This window comes from Lotus japonicus, chromosome 6 (assembly GCF_012489685.1).
Source record: "Lotus japonicus ecotype B-129 chromosome 6, LjGifu_v1.2".
Classification (NCBI taxonomy): domain Eukaryota; kingdom Viridiplantae; phylum Streptophyta; class Magnoliopsida; order Fabales; family Fabaceae; genus Lotus; species Lotus japonicus.
This window is the reverse complement of record NC_080046.1, coordinates 55,943,295-55,968,718: the sequence shown is the minus strand read 5'-3', so window position 1 is coordinate 55,968,718 and position 25,424 is coordinate 55,943,295. Positions and strand designations below refer to the sequence as shown.

General features: G+C 35.4%; 4 protein-coding genes across 6 annotated transcripts; all 4 read right to left on the bottom strand.

The window, feature by feature from the left end:
* Positions 1–241: 241 nt before the first annotated feature.
* On the bottom strand, positions 242–8,411 carry LOC130723284 (uncharacterized). Of its 2 annotated transcripts, none has more exons than XM_057574272.1 (17): positions 8,248–8,411; positions 7,987–8,131; positions 7,805–7,903; positions 7,507–7,598; positions 6,512–6,612; positions 6,224–6,314; positions 5,850–5,908; positions 5,614–5,734; positions 5,280–5,348; positions 3,544–3,596; positions 3,344–3,452; positions 2,943–3,110; positions 2,707–2,865; positions 2,012–2,104; positions 1,722–1,904; positions 1,080–1,279; positions 242–884 (listed from the first exon to the last, which is right to left on the bottom strand). In XM_057574272.1, exons 2-17 carry the CDS (start codon positions 8,117–8,119, stop codon positions 515–517), a joined length of 2,100 nt encoding a protein of 699 aa, XP_057430255.1. In that variant the 5' UTR covers positions 8,120–8,131; positions 8,248–8,411; the 3' UTR covers positions 242–514. The 2 variants fall into 2 exon arrangements, with proteins under 2 accessions (XP_057430255.1, XP_057430256.1); XM_057574273.1 differs by having other exon boundaries at positions 7,987–8,128.
* Positions 8,412–9,212: 801 nt separating this feature from the next.
* Positions 9,213–15,516, bottom strand: LOC130722933 (transcription factor GTE1-like). 2 transcript variants are annotated; one of them, XM_057573821.1, is made up of 9 exons: positions 15,392–15,516; positions 12,515–12,746; positions 11,956–12,141; positions 11,652–11,729; positions 11,190–11,414; positions 10,939–11,028; positions 10,780–10,838; positions 9,822–9,972; positions 9,213–9,701 (listed from the first exon to the last, which is right to left on the bottom strand). In XM_057573821.1, the coding sequence occupies exons 1-9, from the start codon at positions 15,460–15,462 to the stop codon at positions 9,561–9,563; spliced, it is 1,233 nt and encodes a 410-aa protein (XP_057429804.1). In that variant the 5' UTR covers positions 15,463–15,516; the 3' UTR covers positions 9,213–9,560. The 2 variants fall into 2 exon arrangements, with proteins under 2 accessions (XP_057429804.1, XP_057429805.1); XM_057573822.1 differs by lacking the exon at positions 15,392–15,516 and adding an exon at positions 14,701–14,858 and having other exon boundaries at positions 9,216–9,701.
* A 1-nt stretch (position 15,517) lies between these two features.
* On the bottom strand, positions 15,518–17,138 carry LOC130722934 (plasma membrane-associated cation-binding protein 1-like). The gene is made up of 4 exons (XM_057573823.1): positions 16,817–17,138; positions 16,622–16,711; positions 16,452–16,536; positions 15,518–16,202 (listed from the first exon to the last, which is right to left on the bottom strand). Exons 1-4 carry the CDS (start codon positions 16,925–16,927, stop codon positions 15,817–15,819), a joined length of 672 nt encoding a protein of 223 aa, XP_057429806.1. The 5' UTR covers positions 16,928–17,138; the 3' UTR covers positions 15,518–15,816.
* Positions 17,139–19,441: 2,303 nt separating this feature from the next.
* Positions 19,442–24,938, bottom strand: LOC130725848 (DNA replication licensing factor MCM6). Its single transcript, XM_057577039.1, has 18 exons — positions 24,746–24,938; positions 24,519–24,665; positions 24,286–24,411; positions 24,007–24,169; positions 23,647–23,840; positions 23,337–23,532; positions 23,175–23,249; positions 22,478–22,707; positions 22,288–22,402; positions 21,549–21,623; positions 21,328–21,468; positions 21,031–21,234; positions 20,769–20,930; positions 20,637–20,692; positions 20,396–20,550; positions 20,185–20,310; positions 19,904–20,034; positions 19,442–19,823 (listed from the first exon to the last, which is right to left on the bottom strand). Exons 1-18 carry the CDS (start codon positions 24,820–24,822, stop codon positions 19,695–19,697), a joined length of 2,502 nt encoding a protein of 833 aa, XP_057433022.1. The 5' UTR covers positions 24,823–24,938; the 3' UTR covers positions 19,442–19,694.
* Between the last annotated feature and the right edge of the window lie 486 nt (positions 24,939–25,424).

Sequence of the window (25,424 nt, the reverse complement as noted above, 5' to 3'; positions counted from 1 at the left end):
CAAGCCATTAACTACACATTTTACAATATCCAAGTCCAAGAAGAACACTTTTCCAATACTAATATTCAGTATAAGTTTATAAGTCATTTTCCTTTGAGCAAGAAAGCAGTCGAAACACTATGAATCCAGTGATTATTCCCTTTAAGGTCTGCCTATTTTAAGACGATAATTTTAAAATACATATCAGATTGGAACTACTATTTGTTTAACATTGAAAAACAAAACAAGGTAAGTAAGTAGGTTTAACACACAAAATAATCTTTCATAGAGAGCATCCAAAAATGAGGCTAAACAACGAAATAGTAAGTAAACCATTTTGATGCTAGGCTACACGTGACCTGCAACTCAAACTCTAAATACTAAAATGCAAGTAAATCAAAACCCTAAACATAATTAAATAGTTGAGATGCTATGCTACATCTGATATATGATCACGTGACCCTACAACCATGTTCATTGTGCCTTCAGCCCAAGATCTGAGAATCAAATGCCATCAACATTGTATATAAGGTCATCATCGCCGTCCTCTTCTGCCACTCCCACGTCCTCCTCCCCCTCTCCCTCTTCCTCTCCCCCCTCTTCCTCTTCCTCTACCATTAAAATTTGATCTGTGGGGCTTAGGCTCGACGGATTGCACTCCCCTCCTTTTCCGGTTTGGCATTTCATCATCGTCATCATCTTCCTTATACCTGGCTGAGCTTCTCGAGGTGAAAGTGATTTGCCGTGATCCTCCTGGACCCTGCTTAACACCATCTGGAACACGTGAATGTCGGCCATCTTTGAGAGAAGCCACTCTATCTCCCATAGGAAGAGAGTCCTCTGTTGCAAGTGATTTTTGGCTCCAGAATGCCTCTGCATGCTGCTCATCCTTAATTTCATACATCCTGCATATTATGTGAAAATGTTTCAGTAATTAAGAATCAAAGCATATGAAACAAAAATAAAGAAATCCATATTTCAGAAACATGCAGTCAGTACTCTACAAAATCTCACAGATAGTAAATAGTTAATACTGATGGATCAACCTATTTATCTACCATAAAAGGACAAAAACCGTGCAACTTGGTCAGAAATTCTACCTTGGAACCCGAGTTTTTTCATTCATTGTATTTGCAGGTTCATCTTCAGATGATTCTGGTGCATCAGAGTCATTTAGACTCTGATCATCATCCGACATGACAGGTTCAAAATGTTCATCCAACAGAGATGTCTGTTTTTTAGAAGAACCCATGGGATGTAAAGCCAGATATTCTTCGGAGGTCTCCTTAATCTCAAACTCCTGGAACCAAATAAGAATAGTAGTGAGAATGAGAAATATGTCTGATTTAAAGACAGCAGAATTAAATAAAAAACTACATGGAAATATTACCAAATTTTCAATCATACGCATTCAACTATTTTATGCTCCAGTTAAATTTGAAATTTTCATTACAACTTTTAAGCACAAACATACATTGAGCGCCCATAAGAAATTTAACAATGAAACTGAAGGGAAACAAATAAGTGCAAACATGATATTTTTTGTATGCCAAGATTTCGAAACATCATTAAACATGACAAATACAAGATTTAAATCCAATTCAGCCCATTACGACAGTGGGAAGTTATTAATGTAGCCAATCAGGAGAAGTATGAAGCTTTGCTCGTTAGGATAAAAAGGGCCGAGGAGAGAGAATGAAGTCATTAAAAAACTGAAACTGGCACGTTTTAGATCACAGTACCTTGTCTGTAAATATAGATTTAAATCGCTCATCTTCAAGATCATGAATGTTAAGCGTTTTCTTTTTCTTAGATGCCTTTTTAATTCTATCTTCACCGGCATCTCCCTTCTCATTTTCAGCTTCTTCATTTTCAAGGAGACGAGCTGCAAGGGTCCGGTTAACTTTGGGTAATCTTTTCTTGATCTGCAAGGAAAACGGTTGAGGCATGCCCATGGATTAACATTTTAATCTAAACCATTTAATTAAGTAAAATATGAACACAAAACTAAAATGTTCAGAGAGGAGTCAACCGTAATTCGTGAGGCCCGTTCAGCTTCCATTTTTTCTCGCTTCTGCTGTTCAATATAAGTTTCATATTCGAAAGGATCCGCCAATGCTTTTGCCTACAAAATAATGGATACATGATATAATAGAATAAAAACAGAACATAGGTCTAGCAACATCTAGGAAAAATAATGCCAACCTAACTGTCTTAATCAGTCATGACACAATAGCTTTCAATAAAGTAAAGATTTATTAGTGACAGGAGGGAAAGTACAACTAAGCACAGGATCCTATATTTTCCTAAACATGAAAAAATACAAATGGAGGAAAGCCTAGTACACGAGACTCCCTCCATTGCATGACATATCATAGCACCCTGCCTCTTCTCCGTAACTGCCCTAACAACTTCCCTCAAGGTTTTTAGGAATGTCAATTCTCTTTAACTTCTCCTCACAACATGTGGCACAATTGATCAACCAAACTAGAAGAAATAAAGTATACTATTTTAGAAATGTTCTAGACCACATGAAGCTTGCTTAAGTTTTTAGTTACATGCTTTCACATGGATGCCAACAAACGTATCTCGTTCCATTGAGCTTGTAAATAAAATGTTTACTATTGCCAAGTTAACACACAAAAATCTGCGGAAAATGGTTTAAATTCTCAGTATTTCATCATGTTAGTCTAAACGGAAAAAGAAAAAATGTTAACTACAACCCACCTTCTTGTATAATGCATGATTAATAAAAAAGCCATGCATGTAGGCTCTAAGTAGATTGGTCCCAACCAGGCTCGTCAAATTTAACCTCTCAAGTTCCTCCTTTGTCAAAAATTTGTAATGATCATAAATAGTAGTTTGTCCACCAGTGTCTAACTCTTCCTGGAAAAATAGTGCTAGTGTCAGAAACAAAGATAACTAAATTAAATATTTTAATAATCAAAATATTAAGAACATACAGTGAAATTTTCTAGATGAGAACACCACTTGGGAGCAGGTCCAAGGGACGGAATGAAGTACGATGGTATTTGGCAAGCGTCCAATGCCAGCAAGATCAAACCACTGCCGGGAAATGTACAAACATCATTTATTGCTCCTGTTGGTTCAATGCTGGTCAAGCCCTCTCCCTGAAAACAGGTAATAATCTATCATATGACAACCCAATGTTGAGCAAAGCATACCAGACTCATATCTTTCTTTCTCCTAACAAAATATTTCCCAAAGTCATAACAAAAAAAGATACTACGCACACAAATTAAATGAATGAAAATAATCATGCCCAATGTCAAGGTATATCAATTCAGAGATAGAGTTGAATTGTTAATCAGAAAATATGAGAGCAAAGAACAAATTCCTGTACCGTTTCAGGATCCCATATCCTAACAACATGATTATCACTGCTAATCAACATCTGTTTTTCATAATTAAGAGTACCATGCCACTTAATGTCCAATATAGGACTGCCATACCTGTAAGACAATTTTAACCAACCGTTAATGAAAACACATTGTTAATACCAACATACCAACATAAATCTCTAGAATGAGGATGTCAACTTACATATGATCCTGTATTCTTAGAGGATGTGCTGAGCGCAGGTCATAGATGAGAACCTGCATATGCAATATTAAATGTAAAGAGATATTCATGTTAAATGGGAGAAATATACATGTGGATATTCAGCTGAGAAAGTAAAATCATGTTCCCACCCAGTTCCCCCAACAAAGGCCTTGCAATGAATGAAGTGTGTCAGTTTTGTCTCAACCCTTGGAGGAGCACAGGAAGGCAGTAAAGAGAATATTCCGGTAAAAGAACCATCCATTATGGGTTGCTACCAAACAGGTGTTCTTTAACGAAACCTATGACAACACAAAACTTTTATGAAGCCGATTGGGCTCGGATTTGATGATTGTATGGCCCCCTCAGGCTCTTGCATTTTCTTTGGGCAGAACTTAGTGTCATGTAGTTCAAAGTAGCAATGTTTGTTTTGGAGTCTGTCGTGAACCAATTATCCCAAAAAGCATAAGCTGTTGGGTAGATGACACATGAATGGTCTTATATTATGGATTTCCAATACACCCCCTCATGCAAGATCCTATTGGGCTTGAAACGTGGACAATGCATAGGCCCACCTACCATGTGATTAAATTCAACTTGTTATTAGAATAATGGGAGCAACAGGGATCAAACTCTAGGCAACTTGGTCATAGAGGCTCTGATTCCATGACATGAACCAATTATCTTAAAAGCTTAAGCTATTGGGTAAAGGACATATGAATGGTCTTTATTATATTTCCAACATAGTAAAGTTACACATGAAATCTTATCCCCCCTCCGAGAGGTAAGTCTACAGTTGGTTGTCAATGGATTTTCTAGGTCTCCATGGACAAGTGGACTGATTGAAAGCTTGTCTTGTGGCAAAGGTTATATTCAAATTTATGGCATGGACCATAGTGATACCTTCTCCCTGGTAGCTAAAATGGTTGTTGTTCATCATATCTTATCTATTGGCTGCCATGAAAGACTAGCTTATATACCAAGTTGACATTAAAAAGGCCTTTTTACTATGTGAGTTGGAGGAGCCAAGGAGGAGATTTATACGGACTAGCCATCAGGGTTTTTGTTGCTTATGGGGAGTCAAGCCTAGTTTGAAAAACAGAAGTCCTTATATCGTCTAATATACTCCTCATATTTACAAGACTAGTCATGAAGTAGATCATTCAATATTTTGTACCTGATCACCACTGCAAAAAGGTACTTATTAGGTGGTGCCGTGGTGGACATAAATGATATTGATATTATGGGTGATGATCAAGATACTTTATACCAAAGACTAAGGCCGATTAAGATACTTCCTCAAAATTGAAGTGCACCATCATAGACAGTTATTACTATTTCTTAGAGAAGTATACACTTGAGATTTTAGAAAAGAAAGATTGCTAGATTGCTAGACTATTGGGTTATACTCCTATGGACCCCCCTCCCCCCAATATGAAGTTTTTACTAACTGGAGGTCATATTGAGGATCAGGCAAACACCCAAGATTGATGTGAAAATTAAATTATTTCACTACACCCAAGCCAAGTATGATTTTTTCTCTTTAGTATGGTAAGTCAGTTCCTCAACTCACCTTGTAATAGTCATGAGAATGCTTGTCCAATTGCAGTTTCAGAATATTTCCTCTCTCTTGAATCATATCATACAAAACTTGCCTTCTCTTTCTATCATTTACTTTCAGTTTCTCTTAGGCTATTGAGCAGTTGAATTATAACAGATTAACTAAAGTAGAATTTTACCTTTCCTGCACTACTTCCAACAGCCATTAATAAACCCCCATCTCCATCAAACTCCAACGCAGTGACCTCCTACAGATATAGAAATATTAACAATAAAGAGATCAATTGCACAACAAAATTTACAAAGAAATTTATAACCACAATTTTAAGTTATGACATGGAAACATGAGAAGGATAAATGTCTCCCGCCATTTTAAAACTTGTAGAGGCACATATATTGGCACAGGCAGCAGGATCCATGACATTTCCCTTACAACAGAAGTTTCAGCCTTCGACATGAAAAATCAATTCCAATGCCCTGACATACGATACTGTGAGAGAGAAGAAATGCTACCTGGCCGACATCACCACTAGGTCCAACCGCATCAATTCTACCAACTGAAGATCTCACACGCATGTCAAAACATTCCACAGCACCGTCTTCACCACCACAGGCAACTAATCCATGACGCTTGCTAAAATTTCGATAACTTCCATTAATTTAATACAAGGTATATAAAGAAATATACAAAGCTCTTATAAATGAAGAAAATAAAGTAGGCAAATCGGTATTTAAGTTCCAGTAATTACCTTCGAGAAACTACATTCAACGCAGGGGATTGTGTGTTAAGGGAGGAGAGAAATCGCCCCTGACAAGTCAGAGAAAAGCAAGCTCATAACGCTTTCATGAAATCCCAGCCCATTTTGATTTATAAAGAGAGATAGAAATTACAAAACAGCCAACAAAAGATGTTTATACCAGATATCCCAATCAAACAATGCTTAATAAAGGTCCACTCCAAAATACCAATAAAAAAAGGTAATTAAAACTCTGGAGTTAGATTTTCAGGATTATACAACAGTTTTCCAATTGAAGAATTTATTTTTCTCTGAAATTCAGTTAATTTGAAAAGGCGTCTTTATGCTACTAAGGGTGCTATCATAACAGCCAGTTAGCAAAAAACCTGCTCTAAGTTGATTCTGTACAATTCCGGGGAAGAGGCGGCACAAAGCAAGTCACAAGACCAGCAGTCATAAGTAATATCCCTTCCCATCCTGTCATAAGATAACACCAAGCTCAAATAAGAAAAGTGACTTTAATATTAATAATACCAACACCACAGTTAGTTACGGAGTATAAATGGTTAGATGCTACACAACACGTATTAATATGATAAATAACTTTTTCGTCAAAAATCAAAGTTTATACTTTATACTTCATAAGTAACAAACATAAAGCTCAAAGAAGAAACCTTGGTATTCGCAGACTGTAGTGCTTTCCATATTTTGCATGCAGATAAACAGAGCGATCAGCACACAAAAATGCAAGTTTTGAATAATCATCTGTTAAAACCTACACCCAAAAATATTCAGTTATCATAGTTATCAACAGAACGATTATGAAAATATGTAGATAAACTCATCCATCTAATTCCTTTGTAAAAGAACACAGTAAATATTAATATAAAGATAAATGAAAATGTTAATATAAATATGAATGAGTTTAAGTTTGTTCAATCTCATGAAGGAATTTTTACTGTAGTTTAGTATAATCGAGCTTAAATTCTTCCTAAGATGAAATCTAAACACCTATTATCTATTGGAAAGCTTTCATCTGATAGATAAAGTGATTCGAAGATGATGTTGGAAATGAAACATCTGAAAGTTTCTTGAGAAACAACCACCTATTATCATATACCTTTCAGCAAGCAATCTGTACTGTATTATAGAACAACAGAGAGATAGATCAAATCATTCCCCTAATTCCTCTCCTTCCCAAAAACAAAATAGCATCCGGGGCACCGGAATCGCTGCTCTGATACCAATGATAGAACCCAGCCAAGAATAAGAAGTAAAACTGATATTATTCAAGAACAGAATTAAAAAGTTGCTGAGTAAACCAAGAGTCGCACTCCCCTCCCGAAACACCAATCCCAAATGAACAAAAAGATGATAATACTCTATCTTACTATCTTATAGTCTCACTCTCTAACTAACTCACCAACTAAGTGAAACTCCCTCAACTAACTAATAACCTATGGGATAACTCCCTCAAGTCCTCAACTAACTAAACCATGTGATATGCGGTACCTATCAGATTTTAACATAAAAGAAGTTAAAGCCTCAGATATATAACTCCAAAGTTTACATGGAAGCTCAGATAAAAAAATACAGCTTAAAATACATAGATGAAGAACTGATAAGAAGCAAGCTACCAAACTGTTTTCAATTAAACCTGTTAAATTACCTGAAAATCAATAATCTCTGAATCCAAGTGCCTTTCAAACTTCAATCCTAGCTCCCTGACCTCATACACTTTTACTTGCGGCGGATATATACCTTCAAAATTAAATCAAAACGAGTTCTTACACTTTTGAATTAATATCTATCTTTCCTAGCCTACATTCTATAGAATGCATAATCAAACCTAAAAAACTCATCAATATTCTATCTCCACCTAAACCTTGCATAATCCATATCATGAGTCATCAATCATCCCTATCCCTATTCTACACAAAATTAAGTCATCTTCATCATGAGTTTACCTGATGCTATGATATACTCGCCATCCGGAGTCGCCTTAATCTTGGTGGTGGCGGTGGTGAACCTCAAGTCTTCAAGCAACTGCACATTTTCAGTGTAACCTAACAAGCAAAGCAAACAAGTTAGAAACAGAAGAGAAACAAAGGAAAACGAAACAAAAAGCAAAAAGCAAAGAGCAAGGTACTTTTGATTTTGCGATGAGATCTCTCCTTCTTAGTGGGAAGCCAAGAAGCGCGTGAGGGTTGCTGTGATGCTATTGTATACATCTTCACCCCATTTATCGTCGTTGATTTGATTCCACCATCATGAGTCGCCATTGTTGCTAGCTGCTACACACAGAGAGATAGAAAGTTCTCGAACTTCAACACTGGTAACAGACACCAAAAGCGTAATCGGAGTTGGTTTTGTGAACCTGGAATTGTTAGTTGGAGTTGCGGAAACTGACCTGAGTGAGCGCGAGTTAGAGCGGTTGTGAGTTTTCAGGTGCTGCGGCGGAGCACGGCGTTGCGGAAGTGTCCCGGTGTGGGGGAGATTGGTGCGAGCGGCGGCAAGGTAGGGGGCGGCCGAATGGGGTTGTGGTTGAAGGAACGCGCGCTGTGCCTGTACCAGACCAGGATTTATAGGTTTATTTGTAATAAATAAATAAAATAAAATTATAGGTGTAGGGTTTAAGATGACTTTATTTCCAAGTTAAAATATATATCTATATATATAAATATAAAAAAAATATGTTTCCAACTTATATTGTTGCATTGAAAATGGTCTTTATAATTCTTTTTGTTTTTAATAGGGATATGGGCAAGGATGACAACTGAGCGGCGGTTGAGGGTATTTTATGGGTCCTCGTTCTCGCATCACTCATTTATCCTCACCTCCTTCCTCAATTTTCACAATTGGTGATTTTTTTTCCTCATACTCGTTTTTAATCTTCGTACTAAGACCCTCGAACATGTGATTATTATTTTATTTTATTTTGACGAAGAGGAAGAAGAGGGGAAATTGAAATTTAATGTTTTGATTAGTAAATTTTGACTTGAATAACATCTACAATGATTAAATTGATTTAATTTGTAAATATCTTTCTTTTAAAAACGCGAGTTTGAGAGTATTAAGTAAAATAATAATGATAGAGGATTTGATTTGCAATAATTGAAAAGTTAAGGAACTAAATATGCTAAAAAAAATTCAGGGGATTATATTCATCCATCGTCAAAACTAGTGGACAAAAAGTGCAATTGATCAAAATTCAAATTAAAACAATTATGTCTTGTGTTGTACAAGCAATAGCAAATCATAAATCAGATAGTTTTTAATCCCTTTACATGACTTTTTGGCAAAATTTTATCTGATGCTCAAGGTTGGTCAATGAAAAATAGTGAAAAACATAGATATGCTAAGTCAAGTTGGACAAAATTGGTCATGAATTGAGCAACTAAGATATATGGTTGATCATTTTTATGGCTGTACAAAAGAAGGGATAATTTGCAGAAGATGGTTTTTTATTACCACTAAAAGAGATTAAACTAATGGCTGAAACCAAGCCAAATGACATCTATAAACCAAGTATAATCAAATCCTAATCAGAACAATATAACAAAGCACCACCTGTGCAAAAAAAAATCCAGACTTGCATACTCTATATCACAAAAAACTGAAGAACAAAAATCATATCACCACCAACAATCACCACCAAGTAAAAACACATAAAAGTATATCAGAATGCTCCAGATCAAAATTGTGTCTTTGACACAGGAACCATTAAACTCTCCTCCTTTTGTTGCTTCTCTCCTCCTCCTCAACATTACTGTTATGGTTAGCAACTGTGTCTGCATGTGTTCTTCCTTGAACCTCTAGTGCACTTTTAGCAAAAATATTTAATCTCCACAGTGTGTAATCACTCTGTATATAGTAGTAGTAAAATTGGTGAGTAGCTAGAAGATACTTGCAAAACAAAACAAAAAAATTCAACAACAGAAACTATCTGCATTAGTAGCTATAGGTAACAATTAGATCACAAACCTGAGCATCAATGTCAAGGTTCACCTCTTCAACATCTGGCTGGAAGTTTGGGTTGTTCTCAGAAATTATCTGCATTGCCCTCATGAGGTTTTCATGAGACAATTTGGTGAGAGCTGTCCCAAGCGTTACTTTCTCTTGAGCTGACAGTTTCCTATGATATTGTCAACAACAGAAGAAAAATGAGTCACCAAAACTGATAGGGACAGCGGTGAATGAGAAGAAAAATGTTTTGTTATTCAAGAATAAGCAATGAACCACAATTATGAACCACAATTACTGGTTAATCAAGAGAACCAACACTCTCCCTAAAATTCCATGACGCCGACGCTAAGCCCTAACTAAATCAGCTATGGCCGTCGGCTTTTACCTCATTAGCCGATTAGCTATAACTTTAAATCATTACCGTCGGCCGTTCGCACAAGTGAAGAGCGAGAGCGTCGGTCTATTGGACCGAAGCTGAAATACTACCTTCAAGCAATTTAATGTGAGTCATGACGCCAGCGCTAAGCCATAACTAAATCAACTGTAGCTTCGACTTTTACCTTTTTAGCGTCGAATGGATTGTTAATACATGCCACAATAGGAAAACTTGTCAATACTTACATCCAAAACTTGTTGACCTGTTGTCCAAATCTAGTTACATGAATTTTTTTCTATTACACCCCCATTAGTTTGCACACCAAGCTAATTAATGCACTTAAAAATTCAATAAACTCCATGAGAAATTAAAGTTCCTAAAAATACTGTCTAGAAGACAAAATTTGTTTGCTTCATCGCTGTGAAATGTTAATTAGATTGAACATCTTTTGAGTTCAATCTCAATCACAAAGTCTCAAGATTCTAATAAGATTTAAACTTCAGTGTTAAAGACAGGATAGCAAGCAAATAGATGGCATGTAACATTTGCTTATTGCAATTTGACTTGATCACTAAATAATATAGGATGGTTCTTTCAAACCTGCAATTTTCAATCACCATTGCTTTGAGATTCTTTAAATCTGTGTCAACCTCACCTAGCTGAAACATCAGGTTACCATAAAAGCATTAATATACTTTCCAAGTAATGTAATGCAAGTGATTTTTAAAAACAATTCTAGCAATAAAATAATCAACCAACCTCAAAGCTTATTTCCCTAGCCATATTGGCACAATTGGCTTCTTGGGCAATGTGTGCATTCAACCGTTCTTCCGCTAATCTTTCACTCTCCTGAGTGTAACCAAATACAGAAAGACCAAGGATATATGGTAAAATATTACATAAGGTGACTGAAACTACACATATTTCTATTAATGCAGCAACAGAAATCATATATCAGAAAGTTTCATTTATCCTAAATGAAAAATATTTTGAGAGGGAAAAAAAATTACCGCCTCAACAACTTTAGGCAAAAGTTGCAGCCATTTCTTCTCAAATTTCTCCAGCAAGTTCTTCGCCATAACATGGATATCATGTTTTCTGTCATTATATTTCATTGCATTCTTAAAAATCAACCGGACATCAGAATATATCTCCCGCACGTTCTTATAACCAGAGCCATCCTTGGCATCCATTTTTCTTCTTATTGTGCTGAAATCCATAGGCTTCTCAATAATCTAGGGGAAGTTAAAAAGACATTATTTTTAGAAGAAAACAGCAAAAAGAACTCTGATATATAAGATAGATGGTTAGCAAGCCAAAAAAGGCTGAGCAGAAATACTGACAAAACAAATATGTAGACCATTTTTATTTTCCTGAAGTATAGCAGATTGATTTCAAATGTCACTTGAGTAATTAAGATAAAATAAAGACTGTAAAAATCTTTAGAATGAAAAAAGAAAAAAAGAGAGTACCTCATAATAGTCATACAAGTCAAGACCCTTAACATCTACAGGTTCCAAGAAGGGTTCAGCCCATCTATCCTGAGTTATCTGAGAAGAAAGACATGATTCAATCCACAAGACTCGACGCAAAAGGGAAGCCATTAAGATTTTAAATTGCGGTCTGCAAGCGCAACTGCGAATGCAACGTAAATGCTTTTGGAGTCCCCGCAACGGTATTGTAACCGCAATTGGGACTGCATCAACCCGCAATTACGCAACGCAGCCGCAAGTGCATCTTAAATACTAAAAATAGCTGCAAGGTACTTGCATGTACCTCATCCAATATTGTTTCAAACCGGTGCATGAGCTCTTGCATTCCCAGAACTTCCCTACTTGATCCACCTTGTAAAATTGACTTCTTGGTGCCAGAAAGATGCATCCCCCTCCCTTTGTAATGATTAACTTGAACACCATCAGTGGGATTGTAGAACTGTTCAACCTCATTAACTTGCTTCTCAAGCTGCATTCAACACCAAACACAAATAAACTTATCATTCTACTATTCAAAAATTTAATTACTAGAATCAAGAAACAAGTCTCATTCCACTCAAATTGGAGAGGAAGAGAAAGTGCCATACTTGATTAATCTGTATCTTGTTTTAAAGAAAACAAAAAAATTAAACTTTCCAACAATCCATTATTTTTTTGTCTTCATTCAATTCAAATATTTCCTTAGTCCCCCAATTGAATTTTGACAGCACAATTAATTACAATCAGAAAAGGTTAATGACAAATTGACAAAAGATAATAAAACTATCAAATTGGACATTATGAACACAATATAATCTCAAGAATATAGAGTTTTGAATTATGTAACAAGAACAAGAACTCACCCTTTGAACTTTGGTGAGAATTTCATTGACAAAATGCCTGTAACGGTTCAAATTTTCCTCCGTGACATTGGAACAAGATGCACCAAAATTTGGATCCATTGATAATAATTGTTGAAGTGAATTTTTGTTCTCTTCTAGTGATGTCGCTTTCCAATGTATGCGACTTTGTAGTAACGGTTTCTTGAAGAAGCAAAATAAAATCCCGTGGACGATGGAAGGACTTCGACAATTTCTAATGAAACAAAAAAGTGATAGTGGGCTTGGGTCAATCAGGATTATAAAATTAACCTGTTCTTTTGGTTTTTAATATTTGGTGTTTTATTAAAGCAATCAATATCAAATATAGATCTATAATATTTTATTATGATATTTCTAGATTACCATCCAGATTTTTATAATTTTTTGTTTGGGAATATCTTCACAAAAAATTATATTGCTAATAACAAATTGTTTTTTTTTTACATTGAAAGATGAATGACACCCTCCATTCTCCAAAGTTTGAACCTTGGACCTCCCACAATTCATATGTCATATGCTCTTACCACTGAGTTAATTGTTTTAAAGTATCCCACTTTGATTAAATACATTTTGTAATATTGACTACAGAAATTAAGTAAAATGTAAATCTCCATTAATTAATAATCAATTAAGAAAAAATATGGTACTTTTTCTTGTCAGCAAAAAAATTCAATCATAAGGTATATAAGGGGTATTGGTTGGAGTTTAAATCAACTCTTATAAAAAAAATTAATTTGGGGTGAAACATATATAAATGAAAAAAACTCATTGGTTAGTTTTCTACTGCTTAATACATTAACGGTAAAATGAGAATTTAATTTCACAATTATCGACTGTGAAAATACATTTGTTAAAGAAAAAATTAGGGTACAAAGAGTACTAGTAGTGTATTGTTCTGCGAAAGGAGGAAACTCAAATAGAGTATACTAGCAAAAAAAAATTATATATAGTAAAAAGTATTGCTAGCAAAGGAACTTCATTGTCTAAAATTTTAGGTTTATAAGCCTGTAACTAAGCTCATTGTTTATTTTATTTTTTTATTTATTTAAATGCATATGAGGAAATTTTAATTCCCAACATGAAACTCACATAGTAAGATTTATAAGAATGTGGTAGTCATATCATATATTCAAATTTAACTACCACTTTAATATAAAAAAAAAGTAATAACAAAGTATTACAATGCTTAAATAATAATGAGTTAATTATAGAGTTCCAAAGTATTTTGGGAGAATATCACATTCATACATAATTGCACAGCTAAATAATATAAACATAATAGGAGAATATATCTAATTAAAAAAAAATCCCCATATATGCAATTATATAATAAATAAATAGAAAAGATTTAATAACTTATTGTAAAGAATCTGACATTATCCTTCTGACTAAACCCAATGAAATTCGACAATTTTGTGAGAATGTATATTGAAACTTAATAAATTCATATTAAAAATAATTTATAATTATAATAAATTACAATTTCAAATTATCATACATAAATGACATTACCATATACATGTCACATCCCATCTAGCATACATCATATAGCCACACATGGAATACAAGTCAGGTACTCGCACAGGGACGTATGGATTAAAGATTTGAAGGCACCTTATAGCCCTTATTATTGTAATTGAAGATCTGAACTTGTCCAAGTCAATGGATACAGTAATGATAATATCAGTATGCAACCGGATTGCAATTAACCCAGAAAGAGTGCTCAATTCGATCTCTCTATATAGATTATGGCAGGGAGAGTTTTTAAGGCATATTGGGCACAAGGGTATAAGGAGTAAAATCCCTCAAGAAATTCTCGGGATCATGTACTACAGAGAGCATTAGCAGATCAAAATTCTAGGACTTTTGAAACCCAGAACAAAAAATTCTAAATTCTCGCAAATCATATAACAAAATCTCATGAATTTTCAGTATACTATTTGCACACCATAGAGGAACAAAACCCCTCAAACAATTTCAAAAAAGACGCACACATGATTTTCTAGATCGAAATTGAACGTGTACGATGTTTGATGAGAAAAACAGCCATAATCTGTATCTACTAGGCTCTGATACCCATTGCAGGAAATTTATAAGGGTAGCCTAGATAGGAGGTAGATACAAAATTATAGCATGTTCAATAATTTATACATATATAATTTGCGTACCTGATATGAGCGAAGAATCAGTCCTTTTGTGTTTTGAGCCTAGGTGAGAAAAACTGCTCTCTATTCTTATAAGTCTGATTAGGTTAACTGTCTAATAGGGAGACAAGTTTATAACCTATCAGATGAGAGCAGGGGCTTCTCACAAGGCTTAAATAAATAACCCAACCCATTACGGGTTACTCATCAGAAAAGCTCAATAATAATATTCATCAGGTGGTTAAGCGTTATAATTAATATTAATTTCTAATAATTGATATATTAATAATTTAATAATTACACATTCTAATTAAATGATTAATGCTAATCCATAAAATATCCAACAATATCATGATTTCTAAATTCCCAGACGTTTAATGAACCAAACTTTATTGTTAATGATTTGATTGAAACTTGAAAAAAAACTATCTCTTTGGAAATCCAACATTGCACATTTGCACTGTCTTAGAAATTTAGGATTCTATTTTAGTAAAATGAAAGGGTTGTTTTTCTAATTAAAATGTTATGTCAAAAGAGTTTTGTTCTAAGACTCCTTTGGATTGATATTGATTTTGATATTATCCACTTATTTATTCTGTTAGCTCAATTAACACGTCTCCAAAACTGAGTCACTGACGCAACAGATTTGACCATCAACTTTTCAAAATTAATGCTTGCTGTTCCTATGAATTAAAAAAAAAAATCTGCTACTCACCTTTTGCAAATTTGTTGAGCTTTCCATCCATTTATGCACATATTACTGTGTTCTGTATGTCCAGTGTACATGAATGTATTGTGAAATGAAACCTTGCATTGCAGCAAATTAGCAAAAGGAATAAAATCCAGCCAAACAGGATATGAAATTGATCACTTTTAATTGAAACAACAAGAGGAAAGATTGGATGAACCAAATGATCCAATCCAAGTCACTTCCTTGACATAAAAAAGAATATGAAAATTACAATATGATTCATGTCTTTAAGGTAAACATTCACATTCACATGCACATTAATTCCAACATCAAACTAAGCAACTCAAATAAATTATAAAAGAATGAGAGATTGGTATGTAACAATTTATGAGTATATGCAAACTAATACACATATATATGTATCTGCATCAAACTTATGAAGGAGATTTTCAAGGCTTTGGTGGTTCTGTTTTCTCAACTTCAGCAACTGGTTCAACAGGTTTCTCTTCCTCTTTAGCAGCTGGAGGAGCCTCAGCTACAACTGGTTCAGCAGGTTTCTCTTCCTCTTTAGGTGGCTCTGATTCAACTTTCTCAGTTGTCTCTTCTGCTACTTGTGGTTTCTCCTCTTCCTTTTTCTCCTCTTCAACCACTATCTCTCTGTCTTTGGTAGTGCTTGCTTCTTCTTCTGTTTTAGTTTCTGCAGGAGGGGCCTCAACTTTCTCTTCTGTAACTATGAAAGTGGACACCTTCTCAAAAACAAAGAGAACTGGACCTGGAACCAAGGCTGGTCCAAACTTGGATGATGCTTCAGATACTACCTTTGATCCAGGGAATTCTGAAATATATTTGAAGCCAATAAGATGTATAAGTTTATTTTTCCTCAGATTCAATTCTAACACCGAGAAGCTACTTAAAGAAGCTGTTCTCGAGAATTAATTTTGACTTTAATTAAAATCAGTTATAGAATGATTTACAAACACGCACTTAATCAATACTAGAGATCCAAGTTGAAACATCATGTAAATAAAAAGTATAGTACAAATATCAACAAGAGGAAGGAAAAAAAGGCTACAAAAATTGTTACCAATTTTAGCAAGCTCTTCTAGGAACTTGTGAACTTCTGTGGGGTTCTTCTTTAGCCCTGCTTCCTTTTGTTCCTTAACCAAACTCTGAAAATTTTAAACAGGAGCCTTGTAAATCAATAATTGTGATTCTTTTTCTAGCAATTCTAGTAGATAATATATGTATTCTCACCTTGATTTCAGCTGGTGAAGCCTCATATATTTCAATTACTTTTGTTTGAAGTTCAACCTTCTTCTCTTCAAACACTTTATTGTACTCCTCCTAAACCAAACACCATACAAGAACACATCATGAGATGCTGTTTGTTTTCAACAGATATAAAGAAGTTTAAACATAAAACAAACACTGAATATGTACACAACATACCTTTGACTCATCAAAGGACTTGGTGGCCTCAGCAGCAGCAGTTTTCTTTGCACCGTTTTTCTCAAAAACCTTCTTGATTTTGGGAAGAACCTTAGATTTCCAGTACCCCATGTCTCTTGTGTTATGCAAGTATCAGTGCTCTCTGTCTCTCTGGTATGCTCCTTAACCTTAACTAATCAAACTATCAAAGTCGAACTCAATGCAACTGACCCAGCCACTTGTCTCTCCAAATTAAGCTCCACACATATAAATAAAGTTTTTATTACTCTGCAGGCACCATTCCAGCACACACACCATGCATAATTCCAAGGCTCCAACCAATCAAACCTTCATATTCCAACCAAATTACGTGCATACCCAATTATATCCTAAGTTGTTTTTGTTTTTGGGTGTGCCTATGTAATAACCTTACTTAGCGTTTATAATAATAAGTCGAGATTATTAGTCACATAGCTGACGGTTGTGTAGATATCTTGATGCATACTAAAAAAATAATAAAAAAAGCTAATTTAAGAAGCTTATTAGTCACATATCAATGGTTGATGTGATCATATTCTTGAACATGAATAAAAAACTAGTGTTATTTAAATCTCAACTATTGATTTCACGATCAACAATTGTAATGGCTTATTTTACTTTATTAAGTGACTTTTCACGGGTCAAATATTTAAGCAACTTATGAAAATAAGTTAAAAACAACTTATAGACAGGTTATAAGTTATTTAAATAATCTTTTTTAAACAAAACATATTTCTATGATCTTCATATATATTAAATAGGCGGAGACTTGTTATATAAAAAGAGAAATTAAGCAAAATTTCTCATTACATTGTTGTGTGATATGGGAGGATTTGGGCTGCTATTGCTCAAATGACTTCACAGCCCCTAGCCCCTATGATGTGTGCCCATGCAACTAGTATGAGGTGTTCACGTCAAAGATGATGCAAGGACAAAACAGCAAATGCACACAAGTATTTCAAAATGAGGGTTAGGTGTGACAGATATATTTAAGATGCTTCCATGGCAAGGTGTTGCTTGTAATTATGTAGGGTGCCAGAGGGGCATTAAAGGGAGCAAAACTCTTGTGGGGGGGGGGGGGGATGACAGTTGGCAATCAACTCACTCCATAGGTGGCAAATATCATAGGTGGGTCCATTCCAATTTGTATTTATGTCATCTATCATTTTATTTTGCTGATTTTAATACCTATGATGTTGATCTGTAAACTTCATATAATTTGTACTTATCAATTATAGTGTGTTGTTGAGGACAAAAATGCGTCTCTGTACATATTGGTCTCCCAAATGAAACTTGGCACATGGCTTCGCTGGTACTATCATTACACCCTTCAATGAATTCATCTCTATTTACACCCTTTTCGGTGAACAAAATAGAAGTGAGAGTTGTTTGTAGATTAAGGCTTGGAATTGGTGGGTTAGGAGTTGAAACTTGAAACTATCTTGACCAACATAACAAGCAAAAACAGAGCATTTTGTGGTGTGGACAACAATGTTTTGAAGCAAAATTTAAACTGGACTTGAAGGTATCTATGTCTTGTAGGGTAAGGAAGTTCTTAGTGCATATTTGAAAAAAAAAATACAAAGTCGGTAAGTCCAAATCACAGTGTGTCACCTACAGAGACAATTATGTTGAAAGAAATTTTAAAAAATCAAACATGTATCATATGAACCGATCAATCTTGTTACATCTTTTGCTTTCCCTTTCTTTTTTTCTGAAAAATATAGCCAACGTTTGCTTGCTTCTTAATTGTTATGTTACATAAAAGTCAAATAAAATAAAATATGAATTTGGATGATGGAACCAATTATATGAATGAATATTTATGAAGTGACGAATATGAAAGCAGCGAAATATTTTTGAGATCAACAAGGTAATTGGTACGTTAAAAAAAAAACAAGGTAATTGGTGAGAATGCGATGGTCAGAGTAAAGAATAGGAATAAAATGATCTAATATTGTGCCAGGTATGGTTCATATTTTCTCATGCCGTCTAGAAGTTTTTGTGTGGAAAAAAGTTAAAATATAAATTTTTTATACAATATTGTGAAATCTTAACATGACACTATAATTTTAGTTTTATCATGGTTTTCAATGAATTTCTAAACATACAGTAGTCTATCATGTCTTGTCAAGTCTCCATGACTCGCTCATTTCCGATTTTTCCATTTAGATTGACAGGTTGCACAATAACAGGTTTTGTTTATATATCCAAAAGTTATTTATCTATTTGGTAGGCCTCCATTAATATTATGGGTGACATTTTTATTGACTACGCTATAATGAATATATAAAGATAATGATTATCATGTTACTTGTTTTAGTTGTATATGATTTCTTACACTTAACATGTTTTTTAATGAAGTTGTTCTTTCAAGATTCTATAACAAATGAGCTTAGATGACGTAAATACTTACAGCTGGATTATATTTTAAATGGTGTTTATTATTTTGGAGTGATGTAAATAGAGAGAAAACCTTGTCAAACAAATCCTTCATTTTTAGATGTTACCCTTTGTATGCAATCAGAAATTTTACCTTGATTTCATTTCAAATAGAATTGAACTGTCAAAACAGTTAAACAGGCTAATCTATTCATTATTAAAATATTGTTCCTGGCTAAAAATATATTCAATTGATCCTTGAAAAGTATAGACCATACAACTCCAAAATAAGGGTCATGTAAATTCTAAATACAGTCTAATATGATCGTCAAACTATGACAAATGCATTTCTATTGTCACCAAATAAGGAACACACCAAATTGCAGCTCAAGACAAGACAAAGTGAAACATCAGGTAACTGAAACCTTATCATTGTGAAATGAGGTGACTTGCAATTTCTTTGATCACTATTTGGCTATCAATCAATAACATAATTGGGAGCCACGGCTAAAATTCGATCGTTTCTAGAGACTGCACCACCAGCTTCCGCCCCTGCTTGCCTACCATCATCTACTACTATCAAATGACCCTCCCTTCGAATTAAACTCTGCAAAACAAGTTTTTGATATTAGTTAACATGACTGACAATAATATGCTAAACTCTTTCGAAGGAGGTAAAATATATACCTCTATAATAGCTTTAATTTTGGAAACTTCTGCTGCTGCCTCCTCCATGGAACTGTAGTTGTTTTTCTCATTTTGCTGGTTTGCATACCATTGAATCAAATCTCGTTGCCTCATCCCAGCCAAACCGGTTCCTGCAATTAGTGAGCCCACAGAAAATTCACTTTTCAATATGGTGATCACGTCGGACACTTTGAAGCATCCCTGACATATAGTAGTAAATAAATCTTGATGGACACTAGACAAAGGGTATTCAAAGCTTCAGAAAAGTTTCAAGTGATTACCATCTTGTGTAACAGTCTCTTCGTGCTGTCTAAGACGCATGATAAGGGCCCTGGTAACTCTCTGAAAATATTCATCACTTATAATAAGTTTCTTCGCCTGGGATTGAACTCCATCTGCTGGGTTTTCTGCAAGATAATTGAACCGTTGCATAATTAAGTTTCTTTATCAAGATAGATGATTTCAAGGTAAAATTGGTTAGAGACACCTCACCATCAGTTCCAGCAGCTTGCTGAGCAGTAGTGTTTCCCGCTTGATCATCAGCATCTCTAGCATTGCCATTTGAATCATTTCCATCACCATTACCTGCCCCTTCATCCCTATCTGCTTCTTGAAACTCAGATAGATCGATCTCGCTGGACTGCACACTGCAGGAAAAAGTAAAATGCAGTTATCACCGGAAGCCTCTCAAAATAAAAATTGAAAAAATATCAACAAGAAATATTTGTCTTACTTTATGACGGATGTTTTCAGAAGTGTAACTGCTAAACGAACATGTCGAGCTTGTACCTGTCACAAATTCTTTGGATCAGACAAGGAAAACATATCATAAATGCATATTGATAAGGCTGAAAACTTAAAGCACCTGATCTTCCAAATGACACCGTGCAATGGCCTCAGACAGCCTGATTAATGCCTCCAACTGCCTAACTGTCATACGATATGCAACCCTGGTCCCAGGATTTGAATCACTTCGACGGAGAGCAACATAAGAATCGACCAGTACTTTTCTGGCCTCCGATGTGAGCTACAATAACGAGGCTTAATAAGAAAGAAGCATAAGGGCAGAATTATCCTCATTCAGGAGGAAAGTACTTGGTCCAAAAGACAAAATCCTAGTATCAAACCTTGGGTTTAAGAGTTTTTGCATATGCTATATAGCGCTTCAGTTGTGCAGTAGTGAATTCTGGAGTAAGAGCACTTTCACGCTTTTGATGAACTCTCACAATGTGATCAGCTATGCAGTGGTCTGTTTCATCGTCTGGGTCATCAATCATGACATATACAAGATCAAACCTTGAAAGTATAGCCGGTGGAAGAGCCACATTATACTGAAATAAGAAAAGGGAAAAACTAAGACAATTAGGCCATGTTGAACTTGATAACGGCAAGGCAATCAATAACCAGGTACCAGGACATGTTACCTTTAGTGGTTTAGACTTATCATAGCGTCCACCAGCGGGGTTGGCAGCAGCAAGAATGGAAGTACGGGCATTAAGAGTAGCTTGTATTCCTGCTTTTGTGATACTAATAGTCTGCTGTTCCATGGCCTCATGAATTGCGACCTTCAATCCAATCAAATATGAGATACTTGCCAATCCATGAACATGAGATGCCAACTCAAAATAATACACATGCCTCTTACCTGATCTCTGATATCCATCTTGTCAAATTCATCGATGCAGCAAATGCCATTGTCCGCAAGCATCAAAGCACCAGCCTGAAAACAAGATCTTTATTGTATACTTAAACAAGACAGTGGCGAATATTATAATGACTGGAGATATTAAAACCCTCTCTCCTTTGCAGTTTTTTTATTGCCTACTCACTACTCAGGCAATACTAAGTCAAGTATCATAAATAGTTTTTATACTACACTTTAAATGGGGACTAAACATAAAATTCTGAATTGAAAAAATGCAAACAACGTGCAATGATTAGAATTCCCAATCAAAGATGATGGGTAGAGATGCCTATAATGTGCAGAACATATTGATGAGAAACAAAAATACCTCCTGTCTCTATTCTTCGTAAGTGTGTGTAACATTTATTATTTCTTGATTCACTTTTTTCCCGAGAGTAATTTCAACTTAAAGCAGTTCCAGTCCTCTTAACATGCTTTATCGATTAATAGAGAATTAGAGATGATTTTAGACTATTTTAATCTAACATGAAGTAGGAAATTCTATACATTGTTTTTACTAAAACATACAAAGAAGAAACTATATAACATAATAAAACACATACGAAAAATAAACAATGAAAGTTTGCAAATAGTTGGGAACTTAAATACTTAATATCTCCCAGGGCAGCCCCATCCCCTGCCTTAATTGACAGCCCAACCAAATTTTACACTTAGTATAAAAGAGCTGAAGATTATTAACCTCAATACAAAACTCTCCAGTTTCGGGTTCCTTTGCAACAGTTGCAGTCAAACCAGCAGCAGATGATGATTTCCCAGATGTATACACAGATCTTGGAACAATGCCTGAAGTATACCTGAAATGATGAACTATCATATATAAGCCATTCAATTTGCATAAACCAGGATAAAGTAACCAACGGAGAGAGTACTTGAGAAATTGAGACTTTGCACAGCTGGGATCTCCAACAATACAAACGTTTATATCGCCTCTGAGGTTGATTCCTTCATGAGTTACTTTGTGGACACCGCCCATAAGCATAAAAAGGATTGCTCGCTTAATATCTGCATGACCATAAACAGCTGGAGAAATGCTCCCAACAAGTTTGTTGAAGAAATCTGGAGTGTTCCTCATTCGTTGAACTTCAGCCCGTTCCTGTTCCTGCAAATCAACCAGCCAAATATATTGGAAAAATATTCTCTCAGATATAAAATAGAAGACTGAACAATTACATTGTGTATGTCATGCATTGGAGAAAACTTATGAGATTAAGATCTGCAGCAAACATGACAAAGAAAAGCAAATGAACAAAAAAATCCATACAGGATTACATGGAAAATAAGGCTGCCCACAATAGAGCCCCAGTACAACTCTTCCCTAGACCCCACCACATTGGGGGCTCTACAGCACCAGATTGCCCTTCTTTTAAAATTGGGGAAGGATAGGGAGAATACTGATCAACCTAAAATATGTAACCTGATTAAAGTAAATAGAAATAGCAAATGATGCTCTTTATATCAACTCAACAAGTTTCACAATAGAGGTAGCACGGTCACAACAGCTGACAACAACAAACCAAAACTAGATGGTGACATAAAGCAAATATATGGAGTGCATCATGAACTTACAGAAAACTGCTGATCATCTTCATCTGTATCCTTCTTTCTATTTCTGATGTCTGTTTCACTTCTTCCATCACAAATCTGAAACAAACAATTCCAAAATCACATCTCTAACATGGTCAATATCACATTACATGTACATTACAATAACAGGCCAAAATAACCAACCTGAACAGAGTTCGCAATAAAAGCTAGACGATAGGAGAGGTCTCTGACTCCCAAAGCCCTGAGGCCCCTCACACCATCATTTCCAACAGCAGACCCCTTGCGTTGAGAAGCTTCCCTCCGGCACTCTGATCTTTCTCCAGGGGATGCCAATGCCATTATATCAGGTATAACAACTACAGTACCAGTGAAAATCACCCTGCAGGGAGACAGTAAGTGAATTGTTATTTTGACCTTCAGATTAATTTGACAAGTAAAATTCTTACAATATTTTGACTAGTGCAAGCAAATTTGGGGCAAGAGTAAGACTCACGTGTCACCAGCCCTAGCTTGTTCCACAATCTCATGACGAAGAATAACATCCAGTGACCTCGGCAAAGAGCCTGCAGGTATCTCTTTGGATGTCTCCTGCATTCTGACCCTTTGCCAGTCAGCAAATTTGCTCTCCTGGCGCAGCAGCGCCCACTTAGTTCTGTTGTTACAAGTCGCATTAACACATATAGTTGGCTGCAGTGAGTGGCATCATAACATCAGAACCATAATACTCAAATAAAAATCAAAATTCACACAGATAATGACAATGAATTGTAATCCAATTCCAAGCAGGTAACATGATACTGCTAAATATGACAAGAATTGAATAAACAAACAACAATAATCATCAGTTAACCACCTCAGAGTATTTGAATTGCTGCTCAACATTCTTGATAACACCACCACATTCCAGGCACTTGAAAGTCCCTTGGAGAAGCTCCGGTCGAACCTCGCTTGTCCTTGTTACCACTCCGGTCACCGATACAAGCTTCCCGATTTCTGATGTAGCCAATTCCCTTAACCTGAATGTGTAAATTCGCCGGTCAACAAACTGATAGCTAACTGAAACACTCCAAATCCTCAATTTCCAAATTAAAATTAAATATATCATCACAATTGACAAAAGAAATGGAGATACCGCTTGACATGTGGAAGGTTGTAGAAAGCAATATTGATGTCCTTGTTAGGGTTATCATCAGAAATGAACGTCGGCTTCAGCTCCATGACGAATCTCAAACAAGCATTCTTCAAAAAAGGCTCAAACCTATCATCATCAATCAAACAACAACACAGAAAAACAACTCTCAGTGCCAGTGCCTTCCAAAAACAATTAGAAAATTTAGGGTTTCAATAAGAACAAATCATAATCACCTCAAATATTCATCGAAGATAGCTTCACCAAGGTGATTACTGAATTTACTGACATGGTCGAAATCGATGAACATAGTGTTGGATTCATTGGCTTTCATCACTTCAATCTCCGATTCGTAGCAGAGCTCGTTCCGATTCGTCCTGAAACTGTTGAATCAACGAAAACAGAAACAGTTACTTCATCAATTATTGTAGAGAAGATAGTGAAGAAGAAGAAGATGAAGAACCTTTTGAGAAATTCTAAGAAAGCGTTTTCAACCCTAACGGCTTTCTCGTCCACCATGTAACCGCCATAAGCTTCCATTTTCACTTGCTGCTTCGGCGTTCTTCTTCTTCCTCACTCCAAATCGAACCCTGGTTTCCTCTATTCGTGTTTTGAGCGCGCGATTCGGTTTCTTCTGGCTTAGCCCTAAAGTGATTGCAGTGTTCTCTGTGGCGGGAAATGGAGATAAAGGGAACAACGTCTTCCCGCCAAAACCTAACATCTCTGGGCCTGTATATTGGGCTCACCAACTTGGGCTTTGGCCCTTATCATTGAATCATCATTGAAAAAATTGGTTAATGAATGAGGTTCATTTGGGGAAGGTATTTATTGTAATAAGGATTAATTTACATGTTATATGAGGGTTGAATTTTATATTTTCTATTATTTGCTATGTTATTGGTCCTGGACAAAATAAGACCCAAATACATGGAAAGCTATTTGCAAACTCGTTAGTCCTTGAAAAAACAAAACCTTACTTAAAGCTTGACTAAAGAAATAGTGTTGTTAAAAAAAAAGATAATTTGTAAGGCTTCATTGCTCCCTTACAAAGATAGATCTAGGTTTTTCATTTCCAGATCTGGTTGGGTAAAGGAGGTGGCAATTTGAATCTAGTTTTAAATCTCCACTTTGAATCGATTTAC